This window comes from Ursus americanus, chromosome 6 (genome assembly GCF_024610735.1).
Source record: "Ursus americanus isolate L20-20 chromosome 6, mUrsAme1.1.p, whole genome shotgun sequence".
Lineage (NCBI taxonomy): Eukaryota > Metazoa > Chordata > Mammalia > Carnivora > Ursidae > Ursus > Ursus americanus.
In genome coordinates this window covers 60,092,343-60,112,262 of record NC_142132.1, presented here as the reverse complement: position 1 = coordinate 60,112,262, position 19,920 = coordinate 60,092,343, and the positions used below count along the sequence as shown (strand labels likewise).

General features: G+C 38.9%; 2 protein-coding genes across 4 annotated transcripts in view; one reads left to right on the top strand and one right to left on the bottom strand.

Annotated features, from left to right (window-relative positions):
- JMJD1C (jumonji domain containing 1C) overlaps positions 1-3,888 on the bottom strand; it is a 320,195-nt gene extending 316,307 nt beyond the window's left edge. The window contains exon 1 of one of the 2 annotated variants that reach the window (XM_045783473.2): positions 3,759-3,888. The gene's annotated coding sequence lies outside the window, so the exon portion shown is untranslated. The remainder of the gene's footprint in view (positions 1-3,758) is intronic. The other variant, XM_087863078.1, reaches the window with a different exon arrangement.
- Positions 3,422-19,920, top strand: part of REEP3 (receptor accessory protein 3) — a 94,303-nt gene continuing 77,804 nt past the window's right edge. Inside the window, exon 1 of one of the 2 annotated variants that reach the window (XM_045783482.2) lies at positions 3,422-3,601. In XM_045783482.2, the coding sequence (XP_045639438.1) occupies positions 3,570-3,601 (32 nt within the window). In that variant the 5' untranslated portion in view covers positions 3,422-3,569. The remainder of the gene's footprint in view (positions 3,602-19,920) is intronic. The other variant, XM_045783481.2, reaches the window with a different exon arrangement.

Sequence of the window (19,920 nt, the reverse complement as noted above, 5' to 3'; positions counted from 1 at the left end):
TCCCTCAAATGAATAAATAAAATCTTTTAAAAAAAATGACTTTAAAAAAATAAAAAAATGAAAAAAATAAAAGCTTCTAGGCCACAGGTAATGCATTTCCTTTTCTCCCAGGTCTCTAGAGCCTCACACCACGAAACACTTTTTAATGGCCACCTACTAGAAGATCTCTACCATCCAAGATTCGGCCCAATACACAGAGATTAGAAACACCTACTACTAAAATATGGGCACTTTCTATAAGAGACTCCCCATCACTATATAAAGTGAAATCAGATGAATTCACTCTTAGTTTAGCCCAAGAACTCTCAACCTTAACAGACTCAGTGTTCCCCCTCCATAAAATATTTTCCAAATTCTACATTATTACCCTGAAATGAAATTAATAACAATCTTCCTTACAAAGAACTTCAAACAAAACCACATATCCTAAATAAAATAAAAATGTAAAAGAAAATAAAATCATTTATAAGATAGTAAGTATTTCAATGTTAATCCTGAAACAAAACTAAACTAGAAGACATATAAAAGTAATTAGTACATGAACATGATAGCAAAGTGGTTTGTGATGCAATTTTCCAAAACTGTAAACAACTCTTGGTCAAGTTGTGAACAAAACAAATCTTCCTTTCACACAACACTTACATGTCGAAATAAACACTGGAAAGTTCAGTCTCAGTTAAAACCATTCATTAGTTTAGTTTATATGTAAAATGGAGTTTCTAGATTCCGATAATTACGAATGTTACACAAATGTCAGGCAGAATATTCCTAACCATATCGGACATGGGAACATTCTTTGTTCAGGATAGCCCACGCATTGCAAAAAGTATAACATCCCTAGTCCCCACCCATTAAATGCTGGTGGTTAGCCCCAACCACCACCAAACAAAAAATCTGTCTCCCAATTTCCTCCAAGAGGGCACTCCCCATCTGGACCCACTTCCTTAGTCACAATTCGACTGTCACAGTATAATGTCAAGAACACTCAGGAAGCATGGACTAGTTCCAGTTGTGTCACCTATGAGCTATGTGGTCATTAGCAGTGAGCTCTCTAAACCTCAGTTTTCAGTATATCAAATGGGGATAAACACTACCTACGCTTTTTGGGTTGTAAAGGTTGATTCAACAACATGTGCTTAGCACAGGGCAGGTGGTTTCCAGCACATGGCATATTGAGATGTATAAAGGAGGAGGCTGTTCCAGATTGAGAACAGCAAAAAGTGATATGAATATGGAAGAGTCTGAAGATAAAATAAGCATACAAAATGAAATTTAAGACACAGCAGCCTAGGGACATTTCAGAGAGCAGCCAACAGTCCTACATATCTCAGCAACCCGTGAAGGCATATATTACAGTGAAGGCAGTGAAATAATATTCAGAATGGTCACCCCCAAATTAAGAATGCAAGAAAGACATCTTTAAGAGACTTCTACAGTACATGGCTGAAATTTCATAAAGCTCCAATACTTAACAGAGGGTCTGTACAAACAAACTTTTCAAACTTATTCAAACTTTCCTTGGAAAACACAAAAGATATCTAATACACCATATCTGTCCTCAAACATTCTACCATCCAGTAGATTAGACATCAGCAAAACATAGCCATAAAAGAAAGCGGAATGAAACAGGCATTAAATAGAAATTCAACTAATAAATTATGGGGGCCTAGGAAAAATTATGAATAATTTTCACTGGGGAAAATCAAGGGCATCCTCATGGCATAGTACTCTGAAAAACAAAGATTCTGATAGGTAGAGAATGGAGAGTAAATCATTAAAGAAAAAATAAAGTCTGAGCAAAGGTGCTGGGCATGTAAATACAACTTGGTTTAGAGAAGAGAGCTAGGGAAAGGGTAGAGGTCCAAAAGGGTTGAGAAAGCAGTAAAAACTCAGGCTGTAAAAATATTTCAGGACCTGTTTATAGATGGATTTAAATGCTATTCAAATGAGTTTGAATTTTATTGGGCAAAAAAAGAGTTTTCCAGAAACTTGCTTATCTGACACACCTGATCCCCAAAGAATGCTGAATAGCCAAAAATAAAAGATTCCAAACAAATACAAATTTTCATTAACGAGACACCTGAAACTAAAATATATATTCTTAATATGAGTAAATAACAAAAAGAACCTAACCCTAAAGTAGAAAGCAACTTCTGAGCTCAATTCTTAAGTAATAAAAATATTACTAAATTTATTGAACCTGGGAACTTCAAAGAACTCAGGATACTCTTATATGTGCCCCCGATCTTCTTCCAAGCAAGTTGGAGAACTTCCTAAACATGTTATTTAGCAGTGCTTCATGTCACTCTGGATGGCAAGAGGTAAACTACAGTATTATTAGTCCCTTTTTACTATGGGGAAACCGAGGAACAAAAAGAATAAATTACATGGTCACAAAATAAGCAAATTTCTAGGACTTTAATTAAAGGCTTGAAGCCAACATTTCATCCTTTATTCTTTGTACCATCTTAATATTAGAGTTACCTTTTACTGTCCTCTGAACTGGGGGGAAAAAAAAGACAAGACTAAACTTGAAGATCAATTTCTCAATTTGGTACTGCCACCAAAAAACTGTGTTTAAAACCTATCTCCTGAAATCATGCTATCTGCAAGAACTGCAAGGAGTAAGCAGTAACCCCACCTCCCCCCAAAAAGACAACTGTAAATAGCAGAGCAGGTCAGGAATCCTAGGCCCAGTTTTTACTCTGAACATCTGGCAGGCTCAGATGTGTTTGTAAAACAGGCTTTGCAGATGTTGTGATTGGAAAGGAGTTCTGAGAGACCCAGGACAGTGATATGGATACACCCACTGCTACAAACATGAAATCCAATGCCACCCTCCTCTGCCCCTCCCTGCACTGCACCACGCACCACGAGACTCCTCGTATACACCGAGGCCTGTGCAAGGATCCTCCCGACGTTTCCCTTAAAATGCCGTACTTTAAGGATCCCCAGGACGCTGGGCCCCAGTGAACGGTGAAGACACCGGATGTGGCTACACACATCTCAAAATCTTGCCTTCCCAGATTCTAGGCCTGAGCCAGAGGAATCTATCGGACATAAAGCTCCTATTTTTTCACACACAGAATCACAACCCCTACCCGCACGCAAGTCCCCTGCCTCAGCCTCCCGCCACCCCCTCTTCTCCACTACGCCAGGTGGGCGTCCCAGAGATGTAAAGAGAAGGAAGGTGGAGGTTCGAGCGCAGGGGTGCGAGCCACGAGGCTTTCCGGCGCCAGCCGAGGTCCCGACCGCCCAGCCCCCGGAGCGCGGCCGCCCAGACCCGGGCTCGGCCGACGCGCCGCCGCCGCCGCCGCCGCCTATCAGCGGAGTGCAGGGGCGGGGCCGGCTGGCTCGGCGGCGGCTCGGCCGCGGGAGGGGACGGGCGGGGGACCGACCGCCGCGCAGCTCGGGCCGCTGCGCGCAGACACCCGGCCCGGCTCCCGAGGGCGCCAGCGCGGCCCCGGGGAGCGCGAGGAGCGGGCGAGCGCGCGGCCTGCCGTTGGCGGCCTGGTCCGCCACGCTCGGCGTCCACCCGCCCCCGAGGTGGGGTCCAAGCCCCCGGGAAGATGGTGTCCTGGATGATCTCCAGAGCCGTGGTGTAAGTGCAGCTCACGGCGCCCCGTCGCCCGCGCAAGTCCCGGGGAAGGCACAGGGAGGGGCAGGGACTAGGAGAGGGGGAAGGCCCAGGCCTGGGCAGGGGTGGGCTGGCCCGGCCTCGGGCTTGCCCGGGGGCTGGGGGCCCTCGGCCTCCTCACCCTGGTCCACGTCGCTGCGAGGCTCCCTGCGGCAGACGAAGGCCCGGCGGCGGCGGCGCGGCCGGGCTGCGTGCGGCGCGGCGGCCCTGCTCCCGAGGCGCTGGGCGGGCGGGCGCGCAAGGCAGGAGGCGCGCGCTCCCCGCTCCCGCTCCCCGCGCTGCGCGGCACCGCCCTGTGGGCCCGGGAGCGGCGCGCCTCGCGGCGGCGCCCTGCGCAGGCTCCGCCGACGCTGAGCGCGGGAGGCCAGGCGATCCTCCCAAGGATGCGGCGGCGGCGGCGTCGAGCCTTTGTATCCCGCGGTTGGTGCTGTGCGGTGTCTCTCTAGGCGGCCGAATGCCATTCGGTCACGTGTGGTAGGAGGAGAGATTTGTCTAAAAACCTGAGACCGCTCCTAGCTCAGATCCCTGGGAGAGGTCCCAGTTGCCCCAAGATTCACTGTTTACCTAGAAAGATGCTTCTATGGAATGGTGACACCCGCTTGTTCGCCAGATCGCAGAATTTGGCCCTATGTTGTCGGAAATGTTTGCTAAGTGATTGAGAGGCTGCAGGTGCCTGTTGTCTTTATTCAAATTATCGGTTAATTTCATTGTGCTCTTATCAACAAGTGCTACAGGTCCATAAGGAAAAAAAAAAACACCGCAGCTCCACTAAAGGTATTTGTTTAACTGCAATTTAAACTGATTTTCTCCCATCCTCCTCACCTTACACCCTTGCCCTTAAAAAAAAAAAAAAGTCACAAAGTAAACAATGACGTAGGTACAGCCAGGGGCCCATGAATTCATTATTCATGATCTCTGTAGGAGTAATATTACCTCAGGACCTTTATGAAATGTTTTCGTGTGGCAGCAGGCTTATTCTCCGATTAGCTTTACAATGTGGAAAAAATAACATTACCAGATTTTCAAATTCTGTTTTTCACTGGGAAGAAGGAGCTAAATTTTCTCAGTTTTGGTTTTTTGTTTGAGAGTGAATCAGTCACTTAGTAGCTTTATTCAACCTAATTTGCAATAGCCCTATAATTTATATTCGATTGTCTTAATGAAGTTTGTCCTACCTCCCTCCAGTTTCTAGATTAAAAGCGTCAGAGCTTCCTGCGTTCATCTGTACAGAACTAAAAGTCCGGAAATAAAATCTGTCTTCAGATTTTTTTTTTTAGCCTTTTTAAGTCTCTCAGTGTCATTCACGTAATACAGGCATACCTTTCTTGACCTAGTAGATGTATATCAAGTGTTGTGTCTGCACCTAGAAAATGAAGTGCCCCATTAAGTAGCTGTATTATTTTTTTTAACTCTGGTTTCCTTTGACCAATTTTCTTTTTTTAACAGAAAATTGTGAAGTACATTTGTTTTTGATCATTGACTATGAATATATGTTGATGTTAGTGGAACTGACAGTTCAGATACACTGATACCTACAGTACAGGTGACAATGTCAAGTCTTGTAAGAGTTACACCCAGTGCGATAGGGGTTAGATAAGGAGGGAATTATATCTGGTTGGAGAATCAGAAAAAACAAGGGAGATTACATTTGAGATGGACCTTAAAGGTCCATCTGAATTTAGACAGCCAAAGATGAAAGAGTAAAGGATTCCAGATAAAGGGATCATTGTGAGCCAAAGCAAAGAGGAGGGAAAGCCCAGATTAGTTACAGGGAACTTGAGGGACTGGAGAGAGAGAGAGCTGGAAAGGTAGAGTAGGGTTTGTTTTCAAGGAATTTAAGGGAAAAGTGATACATTTTGTTAGGCAGTGGGAGCTTTGCTTTGGAAGATTCTCTCCTTTGCTGAGTGAAATGGTTGTAAATGAAGAAACACTGAAGACAGGGAGCCCCAAGTGGGCTCCCTAACTGGAGAGAGGAGATTAAAGCCTGCAGTGCTAGAATCTATGGAATTTGAAGCGTGAGGCAAAAGAAACAAAAATGTGAGGGAGAAGAGGTCATGGAATTGTATTTCATGAGCCATTGAACCATTAGCATACTAGAAAGCACAATTGTCAAGAATATAAGCGTCATTATATTTTTCCCTTGTGCTCTCTCAGTCTGTAAGCACTAAATGTTTTCTACTCCCTTGATTGTACCAAAGGGACACAAAAACCCAATCCCAGGATCGACACACACTTGGAAACTTTTTCATGCCAGAAGATAGAATTTATTTACATTCTTTTTAACCCACTGGTACAGCCAGCTAGTCATGAGCCTGAAGAAAGATCAGACAGTCTTCTCAACGTGAACCTTTGGTGGCATGCACAGGGAACACAAGGAACTTGCATAACCAGAGCTCCCTGTGTGCACGAGCACTTTCTCCCCAAACTTTGTGGTAGATATTGAAGGAAGAACACTGGCTTTGTAATCAGACCTGGATGCCAGTTAATAGCTACGTGCTACTGGACGATGTGCTAAACTCCTCTGAGCTTCACTTTCTTCTTCTTAAAGTGGTTATAATATTAAACCACTATTAAAGCTGTTGTAGAGATTAGTTTAACTAAAACACACCAGATGTGCTGCCTGGCATTTATTCTGCCATTTAAACATAATAGATACAGATATTCTTTATGGGGGAGGGGAATTAAGATACTATAGAAAGAAATCTCTTTGGGCCATCATTAGGAAACCTGGAATTTAGAACTAGCTGTAGTTATATTAACCACCTGTATGACCTTGAGTCAGCCCCTCACTGGTTAGAGACCTCAGTTTCTTCCTCTGTAGAGGTAAAGGGATCTGGCAATCTAAACTCTCTAGTATAGCTCTAGCATTCTGTAGTGGTATGAAATGGTTTTATTTTGTTTTTCCATTCTGTTTAAAGTCATTTTTAACTTTGCAGGCAAGATTGAAAAGTTAGCTAGCAATTATTAAGGAATAGTAGTCTGAGATTACCAAATGATATTCCATTCATTTGTGATAACCTGTACCTTACCCTTTGAAACATGACCTTTACAGAATGAGAGAAATCCCACTTTTCTAACTTTTCTTAATTTGGGTATATGTCATATGGTTAAGATCAGGATGAAAGACTGCCTGAATTCAAATATCAATTCTGCCATTTATTGGCTGTAACCTACCCCACAGGACTAAATGTGTCGATAAACATAATGTTTATAGTCCAGCATTGGACACATGGTAAGTATTCAATAAGTATTAGTAGTTGTTATCAGAACAAGGAAGAACATAGTCCCCTACAGCCCCAGCATACTGAATGTTTAAACCGTTTTCAGTTAACATTTTGTCTCATTGTAGGTGACATAGTTGTAATTAGAGTATAGGTAAAAAAAAAAAAGTTTTATATTGTTACTATATTGTAAGGATCTTCTGTGTTCTCTGAAATCATATTTTATCTCTTCTGTAATCAGGCCAATATTCATAATTTTCATAGCCATTCATTTTTAAGTTTTGCTTTTAGATCATTTTTAATATTTCATTAGAATTGTCAGTATAATTATATTAATATTATTATATAATTATATTAATATATAATAATATTAATATAATTATAATGCTACAGTTAACATCATTTATACATACTTTTCTCTTTAAGTATTTCCTTAGGCTGAATATCCAAGGGGAGTATTTGAGTCAAAGGCTATGAATATTTTTATGACTATTGATATGAATTGCCAAATTGCTATCCAAAGGGATGTTAATATTTTACATTGCCACCAGCAGTGTATGATTACTGTCTTTCTCACAGTGTAGCCAGATTTGGGTGTTTTAATTTTTTCGTATTTTCCTAATAAATATAACAGATCTCATTGTTTTCCTTTTGTATTTTACTATTAGCAAGATTTAGTTTGGGCCTGATATTTATTGTATCTCCTGTTGTACAAATAGTCTGTATGTACTTTACCCATTTATCTCTTGGTTACTTGATAATTTACTTGTTTGTCTGAGCTCCTTACTTAATTAACCTTAAGTCATGTTTGATTTAAATGTTTCTCAATCTACACTTCTCTTTAGATATTTTTTAGTTGTAAAGAGAATTTATAGTTTTAATATGGTTCAACCTGTTCGTTTTTTACTTTGTGATTTCTTTTTTACTTCTAAATATAGAATACTAATTACTCTAGATATTGGATAAGTACTACTTTTTCATATAAAATTGAATTAATTTGGAGACCTCCTTTTTAATTCCATATGTCTGTATTTCCCTTTTTACATTAATAACACTTTTATTTGTTTTGCCATAATTTTATTACCTGACAGAAGTAAATTAATCCTCTTCTATTATATTTAATGGGTATCTTTAAATTCTCAATTACATACCTTAAAAACCATACTCCAGCAATTTTCCCCCTTCTTTCCAGCATGTTTTCCCTCTCTCCTAGGTCTTTGTCAGCAAACATGCTATTATTTCTCCCTTTTAACAAAAAACTCTTTCAGCCTACTTTTCATCTTATTATCCCATTTCTCCCCCCCAACCCTCTTAAAGCAAAAACTCCTCAAAAGAACAGTCTATATACACTTTCTCCACTTCTCTGAGTCACTCTCACACCCACATCATGTAGGTTTGCCACCAACCACTCCACTGAAATTGCCATTCTCTAGGTCAGGAGGTGACCTCCATGTGACCAAATTGTTGGTCCTCATCTAACTTATCAGAAGCTTTTGGTACAGTTGCTCACTCTACCCTTGAAGTGCTTTCTTCACTTGGTTTCCAGGAAACCTTGTTTTTGTATTCTTCATAACTCACTGGCCACTCCCTTCTCTGTCTCCCTTGTCACATTCCTCCACATGCCCTGACTTCTTAAAGCTGGCAGGTCCAGGAGCTCAGTTCCTAGATTTTTTTTTTCTCTTTTCTATGAGGACTCTCTTAATTCACATCTCCAACCCAGACCTATGTGCTGAACTCATGATACGTATTTTCAGGTGCCTGCTTTACCAGGAAACATCCGAAAGTCATCTCGAACTTAAGATATCCAAAACTGAGCTTCTCAGTTTCCTTCCCAGTCTGGCTCCCCTGGCAGCCTGCGCCAGCTCAGTTAATGACAACTTAGTCCTTCCAGTAGGTCAGGCCAAAAACCTTGGGATTATCCTTGATTCCAGTTTTTCTCTCGTTGCCTACATTGAATCCTACAGCAAATCTTGGTGGCTCTACCTTCAGATTTTACACAGATTCCCCCAGTTTTCATCGGCTTTACTTATGTTACTCTAGTTCAAGCCAGCATCATCTCTTAAATGCATTATTGTAATAGCATCCTGCTTCTCCCCTTTGTGTGTTAAGATCATGTAGAATTAATGAAAAACATCTTGAATAATTTTTAAATCCTTGTGGAAGTTTGAGGGCAGTCATAATTTATAAGTAATATTTTTCTTCCTTGTTATGTGCTTTACATACTTTTAAATGGCTGTAAAATCTCAGTGATGGCGAAATTTATCCTCTTTTAATTAGGTTAAGGCAGATTTTATTTTCCAGTTTTGATGAGATTTATCATGTGAATAACTAAAATGTTTAGGAGTTGCATTTAAAAATAGGATACTTACAGAAATTGCAGTTAGGCTATGAGAAATAAGGTAAATAGAAGCAACATTTTCAAGGAAATTGAACACATTAAAATCTTAAAAATATAATTTGTCATGAATACTCTTATAAGAGGTCATCTTTTCTGTCTTTCTTCGTTAAGACAGAAAATACATCAACTGTTGGGTCTTGTTTTCATTGCATAGGCCAGAACTCCAACAAGATTCCTTTATTAGCCTTCATTTCAGAAACAATTTGCTTTTGTTCGTTTTTTTGTGACTGTGACTATATTAACTATTTCTTCTTCCACTGAATTTTTCAACCCTTTAAGGATGGAGATTTTTATATTCTCCACTTTTGGTGTAGATTATAATGTTCAAATAAAGAGTGTCTTACAAAAGTAATGGCATAAATAGGTAATTTAAATATCTTAACTATATTACTGTTTTGTCAAGTGGAAAAAGATTACTGCTGAGTTTCTGTTAGTAGAACATGAGCTCTTTATGTCATGGATTATGCCTTTGCACCAAACTAGCTCTTTCGTGTATTTCTGAAGTTAAATGAAAGGTTAAAAGTAAGTTATTCCGTTATAAATGTCTTCATGTTTACAAAACAGCTAAGGGTTTATGCATACTTATCTTTATTACTGAAGTAAAGTTATCAGCTGCAGGCATGTGAAATTTATAAAGGCCACTATGACTGAAAATCAGGTGAAGTAGTGTACTTGCTAAGAGACTGTGGACAGAGAAAACAGCAGTTGGGATGGAAATATTGAACAATGGCAAAAGATTTTAAGAGCAGACTAGCTAATGTTAGAATAGTATACAGCCATTCATAATGATACGCAAAGCATTTTTTATTTCATTTGAAGATCTTTTAAATATGCCTAGGTTTCTTAATCTAGCACTTTTGACATCTTGGACTGGATAATCCTTTCTTGGGGATGCATGTCCTGTTCACTGCAGGATGTTTAACAGCATCCCTGGCTTCTCCCCACTCGATACCATTGGCACCTCCCAGTTATGGCATTGCCATATGTTACCTAGTGGGCAGAATTGCCACTGGCTGAGAACTACTGTGTTAAATGAAAAGAGAAGAAAAATATGTATGGGACGGAATGAACCTAGAAGCCGTGCTGTTCAATGTGATAGCGACAAGCAGCTGGGCGGTTTGGTTGGTTAAGCCTCTGACTTTGGCTCAGGTCGTGGTCTCAGGGTCCTGGAATGGAGCCCCACCTTCTCGGAGCTCCCTGCTCAGCAGGGTGTCTACTTCCCCTCTCCATCTGCCCCTCCCCCTGCTCGACTCCTCTCTCTCTCTTTCTCTCTCAAATGAATAAAATAAAAAAAAAATAAAATCTCTAAAAAATATATGGTAGCCACTAGACCTTTGTGGCTATTTAGATAAATAAATATTAAGTTCCTCAGTCACACTAGCCACATTTCAGGTGCTCAATAGTCATTTGAGCTTAGTAACTACCTATTGGACAGCACAGAAATAAAACATTTCCATCACTACATAAAGTTCAACTGGAGTGATCCCTTACAAGGCACAGTCTGCTCAGCATTTCCATTCAAAAATGGCTTTGTTTGCTGCTCCAATGTGCTTTGTGGGAGAAATTACAGGCTATAATGATGTTCAGGAATTCATAAGCATCTCAGGATATCTCTTAAGAATTTTCTATATGAAATATTGTTCTGATCTTAATTTTTTTTGGTATTTCAAAATTAATTTCTATTTCAGTATTTACAGAGAAGTTGCCAAAATTGATGAAAATCGCTGATACAGTATACTTTGAAAATAATTTATATAATCATATATTCTTCCCATCAACTCTTATATTCCTTATTTTCTAAGTTTGTAAATAAAATGTAGTTTACAGGTTATAGTTTTCTGGGTCTAATAAGTTGTTCAGATATTAAGATTTGAACACAGCCAAGGGTTACCAGTATTTGCTATTCTTACTGTTAACAGTTTCATCTGCTCTACAAAAGCAGAAATACTGAGGCAATCATGAAAGCAAAAGTCATCGGAAAAAAACTAAACAATAGGTTTGTACTAACCAGTAGTTCAAAACATAATTTCAGGAAGTATTCAAATATATTATTGCTGAGAGCATTTATGTTTCCAAGTAATGGTAATTCTATTTTAGGAAAGAATTATTCTCACCCATAAACAAAACCAAGCATTCTGCTGTGGAAAATTTCCTTAACCTTTTATCATGTCATATTTCTGAGAAATGTATTAGGTCGCTGGGGCTGTTATAACAAAACACCAGAAACCGGGTGGCCTGACTAACAGAAATCTATTGTCTCACAGTTCCGGAAGCTAAAAGTCAAGGCGAGGGCATCGATAGGTTCCTTGGGTCCTTCTGAGGGCTATGAGGAAGAATCTGTTCCAAGACTTTGTCAGCTTCTGGTGGTTTGCTGGCAGTCTTTGTCATTCCTTGGCTGATAGATGCATCACCCCGATCTCTGCCTTCATTTTTGTGAAGGTCTCTGTGTCCAAATTCCCCTTTTAATAAGGAACGTAAGTCTCATTGGGTGAGGACCCACACTAATTACCTCTTTTTAATGTGATTACCAGATCAGGTCACATTCTGAGGTAGTGGGTATTAGGACTCCTTCATATCTTTTTTGGAAGGGAACAGTTCAGCTTATAACAATCTCTTTTACATACCCTGAGATGGCCAGGAGAGTTTTAGGGATTAGATTAGAAAAGGAGAAAAATTAATGTCTAACAAAATAACTGTCTTAATTTAAGACTTGTCGCATGGGGGAGAGAGTAGTGATTTTTCCCTTATCGTGAATATAAGGTTAGGGCAATAGGTGGATATTATAGGGAAGACAGTTTTAGTATATAAGGGAAAGCTTTCTAATACCCAGAGTTGTTCACCGTTGACACTGACTATCTCATGAGAGCGGTGTGTTCTCCATCACTGGGGACAGGAAAGGGAGAGTAGAACCCTCACTGAAGATCTTGCCTGTATTACTTGTATGTTTCCTATGGAGAACCATAGATAAATTACTTTTCTGTGAAAAGCTGTGAAGTATTTTGTATTTAATAAAACTGATTAGATATTTACAAAGAACAAACTGATGGTTGACAGAAGGAAGGGAAATGAGGGGCGGGGAAGACAGGCTTCCAGCTATGGAATGAGTAAGTCATAGGAATAAAAGGCCCAGCATAGGGAATGTAGTCAATGGTGTTGTAATAGGGTTGTATGGTGACAGATGGTGGCTACATTTGTGGTGAGTGTAGCATAAGCTATAGAGAAGTTGAATCACCATCTTGTACCCCTGAAATTAATGTAACATCATGGTGTGTCAACTATACTCAGTTTAATAAAATAAAAATCTAAGGTGTAAAAAAACTACTTGGATATTTAAATAAGTGAATATATTACCCTCGTATTATGTGAATATCAGTGATGATTAATAAATGGTGTTCTTTGGCATTAAAAAATAGCATGAGTGTATACAGCACTGAATAAATTATATGCTAAAGGTTCTGCTAATGTGACGCTTTTTCATCCTCAAACTTCAATCACCAATCTTTAGGATTCTCAAAATTTAGAATACACTTTCACCAAAACTGTAAAGTGGATAAACTGACTTCTTTTCCGTGTTTAAACTTCCAGAGGCCCACAGAAACAATGGGCAGTAGGCATTCATGAGTGTGGATTTAAAGAAACTGCAGATACAAGAACAGAAGAGAACTTGGTGGTATTTGTCTAGTGGAGGCCATAATTGCCATGATCAGTTCTTTGCTGCTTTGTGCCTGTGGTTTTTGTTTTCTTTTGGGACACCAACTAATCGCAGTATTGCTGAACAAACCTCCTAATTGTTTGTTCAATATTTGTTCATTTGCATTCTTTTAAATCATTAATTTTCATCAACCTTAGTTTTTATTTCTGGCTTTGTGAAATATAAGTCCTTTCGGTTTTCGCTTTATCTACCTAAGTTAATCTTGCAAATAGAAGTGATGGTGGTTTTAAGGTGTTTAAGAGATCACTAATGGATAGGGAAAAATACCCTTTTATATCCATATAAAAGGGCCTTAGAAGTGTGTAAATCTTGAAGAACCTGAAAACATTAAAGCGTTAAATAAAATTATATGAGAAAAGTGGCCCGAAAGCTTTGTGTAAAAATATTCTGAAGGGATATCTGGTCTTTTCCTTCCCAAGTCAATGACAGAAATATAAATTGGAGATAAACTGCCCCCCCACACACACAGTTTATGCTTTCTTATCATGATTAAATACTTTTTAGGAATTTTTAAATCCTAAGTCTTGTATTATTTTATGTGGTTAAACGTGATGCAAATGCCGCATTATTTCAAATGGTCTCCTAAGTTTAAGAAATAAAATGTACCATCTTCCAGTAAATCTATACCCCATTACCTTAAATTTTTGCTAGTGACAAGTTCTTGTAGTGCTTTAACTAAAATAGCTGACCTAAAACCAATCAGAAAAACAAAAGTGGTAAGCCATTTTAACAGTAATAGTTACAATAAAAACAGACCTTGGTTACCTCGAATGACTAAGAAATATAACAGAGGAAGGAAAGCACACAGCCCTGTTCCTTCAAGTGTTCAATTCTGCTCCCCACTTCAAAGTATGTCTTCACTGTCTCTTGTCCTTCCCTTTATGTTTCTCTCACCTTTTTCTCTAGTTCTTTTTGCTTTCACTCTCAATAAAGGTGAGGAGACAATGAATGGTATGGCCTTAGTCACATGCAAGGATACAACAATTTAAAAGGTTATTATCTATAGTTTCCAAACCAACAGGGGGGGAAAAAGGAGGCGGTTGGGATATAGAAGGCCAAAATAAAGGGGACAGTGGATGAAGGATTATGGACCGAAAAAAGATTCAGGAAATGGGTTCAAATATGTCAGTAATGACAGTAAATGTACATTCTCTTGTGAAAAGAGTCTAACACTGGGGACAAAACTATAAAGAAAGTTGTAAAGCATGAAAGTTAAAAGAAGATCTAAATGGTTAGCCCATGTTAATGGATCAGTATTAGCTAGTGATTATCATTTCTTCCCAATGAAATCTATAAATTCAGTGGGATTCCAATAGGATTTGTTTTTGTTTTTGTTTTCATGGAACCTAATTATCTTAAGTTCACAGGAGAGAGGAAAACCTCAGCAATCAATAAGACAGCTGTAAAGAACAAGGAAGGAAGACTTGTCCTATTATATATCAAGATTGATTATAATGTTGTAGGAATTGAGACAATGTAGAATTGGTGCAGTGATTGACAGTAAACTTAAGGGAACATAATCAAGAATCCAGAAACTAACTCAGCATGTGTGGAAATCTGATGTGACAGAGTAGTATTCAAAATCAATGGGAAAGGATGGGTAACTTAATAAATAGTGTTGTGACAGCTTGGTTATCTCTCAGAAAAAAGAATGAAATTATATCCTTCTTTCACAGCAAACTCAAATAAATTATAAGTGGACTACCTGCCTATATGTGAAAACTAAAATATTTAAACTTTTAGAAGAAAATGTAGGAGAGTGTCATTACAGTTATGATATGGTAGAGAAGAACTTTTCAGACCCTACAACAATCTGTAAATAACTGATAAATGCAGCCTAACGTATGTCTTACACTGCTCCTGCATCAGGCATTATTCTAAACACTTTCACACAGTTTCATTTATTATCTCACAACACCTGTAATAATACAGATACTGCTGTTATCACCATTTTGCCATTGAGAAACCCAAGGCTTTAGAGAAGCGAAATAACTTGCCAAGTGGCAGTCTAGCTCTAGAACCAGACCTGAACGGGTATTGCCACACCACCTACCTGTGTAATAGAATTTGCATGCAATAATTTCAGTGAGTTTTGTCAAATATGTATACTCATATATCACCACCCTTAACAGGATCAGGATTCACGTTACATTCTCAACAGTGGTAGTTGAGTGTGTATTTCTACCACCTATGCCATCCCTAGCAATTTTATCTTTGTTAATCTCTGTGAAAAAATACCCAATTATTTTAAATATCCTTTTTTAGGATATGTGTTTTAAAACTCTATTTGGAAACCCATATTGCTGTTTTCTCAATTCCCCAGGAGTTTGGGGGCTGGAAAGGAAGGTGTAATGGAAGCCAGCACTAGAATTGTGGCCCAGTGAGGGTGAAGAATGCAGACAGTTTTGTAACATATATGACAAAATATAATAGAAGATGTAAAGAATTCCTTAAAATCAATAAGAAAATTAGCAATCTAAAAAAAAAATTGGGACAAAAGTAAAAGGCATCTCCTGGAAGATGAAACCAATGGCAACTAGGCATATAAAAAGAATCACAAAACTCATTAGTTTTCAAGAAAATGTAAATTAAGACCACATTGAAATTCCATTTCACACATTCTACATTGCAAAAATTAAGAAGTCTGAAAATGCCAAGTGTTGGCAAGGATGGGCAGAGCAACATTTTTTGGGAATGGCAGGAGAGGAAGATGTAACAGCTCTGGAAACTTACAGTGTTCATTGTTCACATACCCTGCAATCCAGCAATCCCACTACCTGGTAGACCTTGATACCTGCAGCAGGAGACGTTTACAAGGATATTTATAGGGAAATTCTTAAAGCGAGACTCTACCAAGAATACTACTTTACATGGAGAGGAGACTGGGTAAATGAATGTTGGTATATTTACAGAATGGAATATTACACAGCAGTAAAGCTGAATGAGATAACATTTATAAGTATCAACATGGATGACTGTTAGGGAAATTATAGTGAGGTTTTGTTTTTTGTTTTAAGAAAAACAAGCCAGATGGGATTATATGTAATAGGTTACCATTTTAAAGACCCCAACAAAGGTAAGACTGAACAATATATGAGATATATACATATATGGCAGATCTGTTCTTTAAAAAGAAAAGAGAATGATAAACACAAATTTTAGGATCAGAGTCACCTCTGAAGGAATACCCTAGCAGAGGAAAAGCTTAGAAGCAATGATAATGGCAGTATTCTGCCTTGATTTTGGATGACTGGTTCACTTCATTGTGCTTCATAATTTAGAAGTATGTGTCGTATTTTCTTCATATCAACTATTACATTTAAGAATGCTTGGGGTGCCTGGGTGGCTCAGTCAGCTAAGTGGTCGGCTCTTGATTTCAGCTCAGGTCATGATCTCAGGGTCCTGGGATCAAGACCCAGGTTGGACTCTCTGATCAGCGGGGAGTCTGCTCGAGGATTCTCTCTCTCCTTCTGCCTGTCTCCCCACCTGCACACACACACACACTCTCTCTCTCTCTCTCAAAGAAATAAATAAAACTTAAAAAAAAAAAAGAAGAAGAAGAAGAAATGCTTGACATAGTAAGTCAAGACAAAGATAGAGTAATTAAAGGGACAAGCTTAGACAACAGGGAGCAGATACCATCAGAAAGGAGATGCTGCCCCTGTCCCAGCCCATATGCTTCTTTCTGGTATAGAGGCCAGTTTTAGTGCTTAGCCAGGCCCCAGATGGAGGGAGGGAAGGGCTGCACCTGTCATGAAGAGTTTGTGAACAGAAGGCCAGAACCCCTATGAAATCACCAGGCAGGCTGTCTCTAGTCCCTTCTTTTTCTCAAAGCTGGTATGAGTCCAATGAAGAATGTCCAATTTCTTACGTATCCGAAGGATTTTTGAGGTTCTAGAAGTAGGTACATAAACACTTAAGAGCCTTCTTTTTTTTTTGTCCCCTCACTTATTTTCGGATGACAGTAGTTTTCTTGTCTATCCATTTGATATGTGGGATATTGCTATAAAAAGCAGCTCAGTGTCTAAAAAATGTATAAATTCATGTGCCTTCAGTATAGCTACCTCCAGACTAAAACAGACCTAACAGAGTGCTGTTGTTGATGCGTAGAATAATAGTCTTAACTCTATAGTCTGCTTTGTATTCCTAACAATGTTGCTTGTCCACTTGGAGAGCTTAGTTGGTCAGAAATATTACGTTACCTGAAACTCCCTAATGGCTCCATAAGAATAATTTAACTTTCAGGTTGTGTGTTTCAGAGCCATTCCCCACTGTTACAAAGGAGGTGAGGTTAGTCCTAGAATCTGGGTTGGGTCTGAACTTATCAATGGGAAATGATGTCTAATAGTAACAATTTATACCAACATGAAGCTCTGATTTCTTACGCCTGCTGAGCCTCATTTATAGAAAAGGAGGAAAATGGAAAATCATAGAGAGCTTTGTATTTTCCATGTGGTCAGCATTGCTGTGGGGGTGAACTGGCCGAGACATCTGTCACCCACTGATGGCCAGGATTTATTTGGCCTGTTAGGTTCTCCCCTCGCTCCCTTGTCATTCCATGTGCTGTGCTCACTTGGTTAGTGGAGGAGGACGTTTAGAACCTTGCAGCATCTCAGGAACATGATTGGGAGATAATTAACTAGTAGATTTGCGGATTTGTCTGCAGAGATTTCTAGTTTGGAAATGCAAAGTAAATAAATTTACTAGCTTTAACTTTAAAAGTTATCCATAATTCTGTACTACCCTAGCAGTCTCCCAGAAGTACCAACAGGGTGGCCAACCTAGTTTGAATAACATTTTTTTTTTAATTTTTGGAGATTTTATTTATTTATCTGAGAGAGAGTGAGCGGAGAGAGAGCATGAACAGGGAGAGGAGCACAGGGAGAGGGAGAAGCAGACTGCCCGCTGAGCAGGGAGCCCAATGTGGGGCTCAGTCCCAGGACCCTAGAATCATGACCTGAGGCGAAGGCAGACAGTTAACTGACTGAGCCACACAGGAGCCCCCCCCCTTTTTTTTTAAACAGGAGGACCTTTAGCCAATTTGAGTGAAGAATCCTAGAGGATTTTGTGAGAATGGTTTAAGAAGAAGGAAATCAGAAAAGGAATCAATCTGCTTCTGTAACAAGTGAAGGAATACTGCCCAAAGCCCAAGCATGTACTAGGGGGATAAATGAAGTGGGTTATTATGGAACATTTCTTATGAAACATGATTAGAAATTCATGAAATAAAATGAACTCCTAATATAAACAATGAGAGATTTGAAAGCTGGGATAAACTAAAAACCAAACAAGAAAAGGAAGTTAACCTGTAAATGAGCTCTGAAATCAGTGACCATTTATTCCTTTTACTCTTTGCCAGATTCTTGTTTTATTAAGGTTTTGTCAGTCAGTCCTACGTTTTGCTAACATTTAATCCCTCAAAATAATCCTAAAACTTCCTGATAAACAGACAAGATTTCCTAACCGTATTTACCCTTTTAAAAGAAGTGTTGTATGATGGGATACTTTGAAATTACAGCTTTGAACCAGAAAAGCAGTTCTGTGACTTTACAAATGTTGAAAATAGATGCTATTTATGAGAAATATGGTTGATAGAGTGATAACTTTCACCTCTTAAAAATTTTAATATAATTATTTTCACTGTTTCTGAACACAGGTTTAATTAAGAGTATCTATTTACATAGAGATGCCTTGAATTCTTCATTTTGAGTAAGAACTCACAAGGCACTGTATGGTATTTAAAAGCTTTTTAAAACAATGTTCCCAGACCCCATCCTCAAAGATTCTGACTTAATTGATCTGGAATAAGGCCTGGACATTCTTAGTTTTAAAAACTCCCCAGGTGATTAGAATGTACAACTAGGTTTGAAGATCTTTACACTAGAGATTATGAGAGAGAAAACCTAGGGAGGATTTTGAGAAATAGTAGTGTCAGGAAACCATCACAGAATTGAGTTGCTGAATTGTAACCATTTTAAAACAAGGAGAGAAAAATTATAAAAAAAACCTTAGTTTGGTTATCAGTGTATACAGGAGATTTGAGCCCAGAAAATACCAGAAGCTTAGCAATAAGCAATGTTAGTGGTCTATAAAGCAGTGATCTTCCCAGACAGACTTGCTTGGTCTTTTTATATTGAATTACAGAAGTATTAGAGGAAAGGAATGTAGTGGGTGGAATGTCTGGATTTTATTACAGCATTCTCTATAATAGTGCTTCATGAAATTCACCTTGGAAATGCATTTCATATTCCTAGCTAGCATGTGAAACAAAGTCTGGCCAACAGCAAAATACCACATTTGTAGATTCGCTAAATAGCACATTTGCAGCAGTACACAATTTAGACTGCCTTAAAAAGATCACTTTAAAATTTGTTGGTGTGGGGATTTATGTTTACTTTTAAATTAATCAAAATCATTCCATGCCTTTAAATGTATCCATAGCATTAATATTGTAGATCAGAATGTGTTGTAATTGGCTAAAAATATAATAGATAATGAAAATCTGGAGGCCGGGAAAGGACAGATGCTGTGTAGAACTGGAGTACCAGGGGGCCTGGGTGGCTCAGTCGTTAAGCGACTGCCTTCGTCTCAGGGCGTGATCCCGGGGTCCTGGGATCGAGCCCCGCATCTGGCTCCTCTGCCAGGGGCCTGATTCTTCCTCACCCACTCCCCCTGCTTGTGTTCCCTCTCTCACTGACTCTCTCTCTGTCAAATAAACAAATAAAATCTTTAAAAAAAAAAAAAAAGAACCAAAGCACCAACCTTTCTAACCCTTTTCTTAAAATCAAAGGATTACTGGAGGCTCTGACATTTCTGCTGTTTAAATAAAATTGTATTGATTCCTTCAGTTTTATCATCTGTTAAGCAAAATTGGGTTATTTTAAATGATAGGCATGTTAAGATCTCATTTTATATACTTTTTTTTTAATCAATCTTTCTCCACTAACAATAC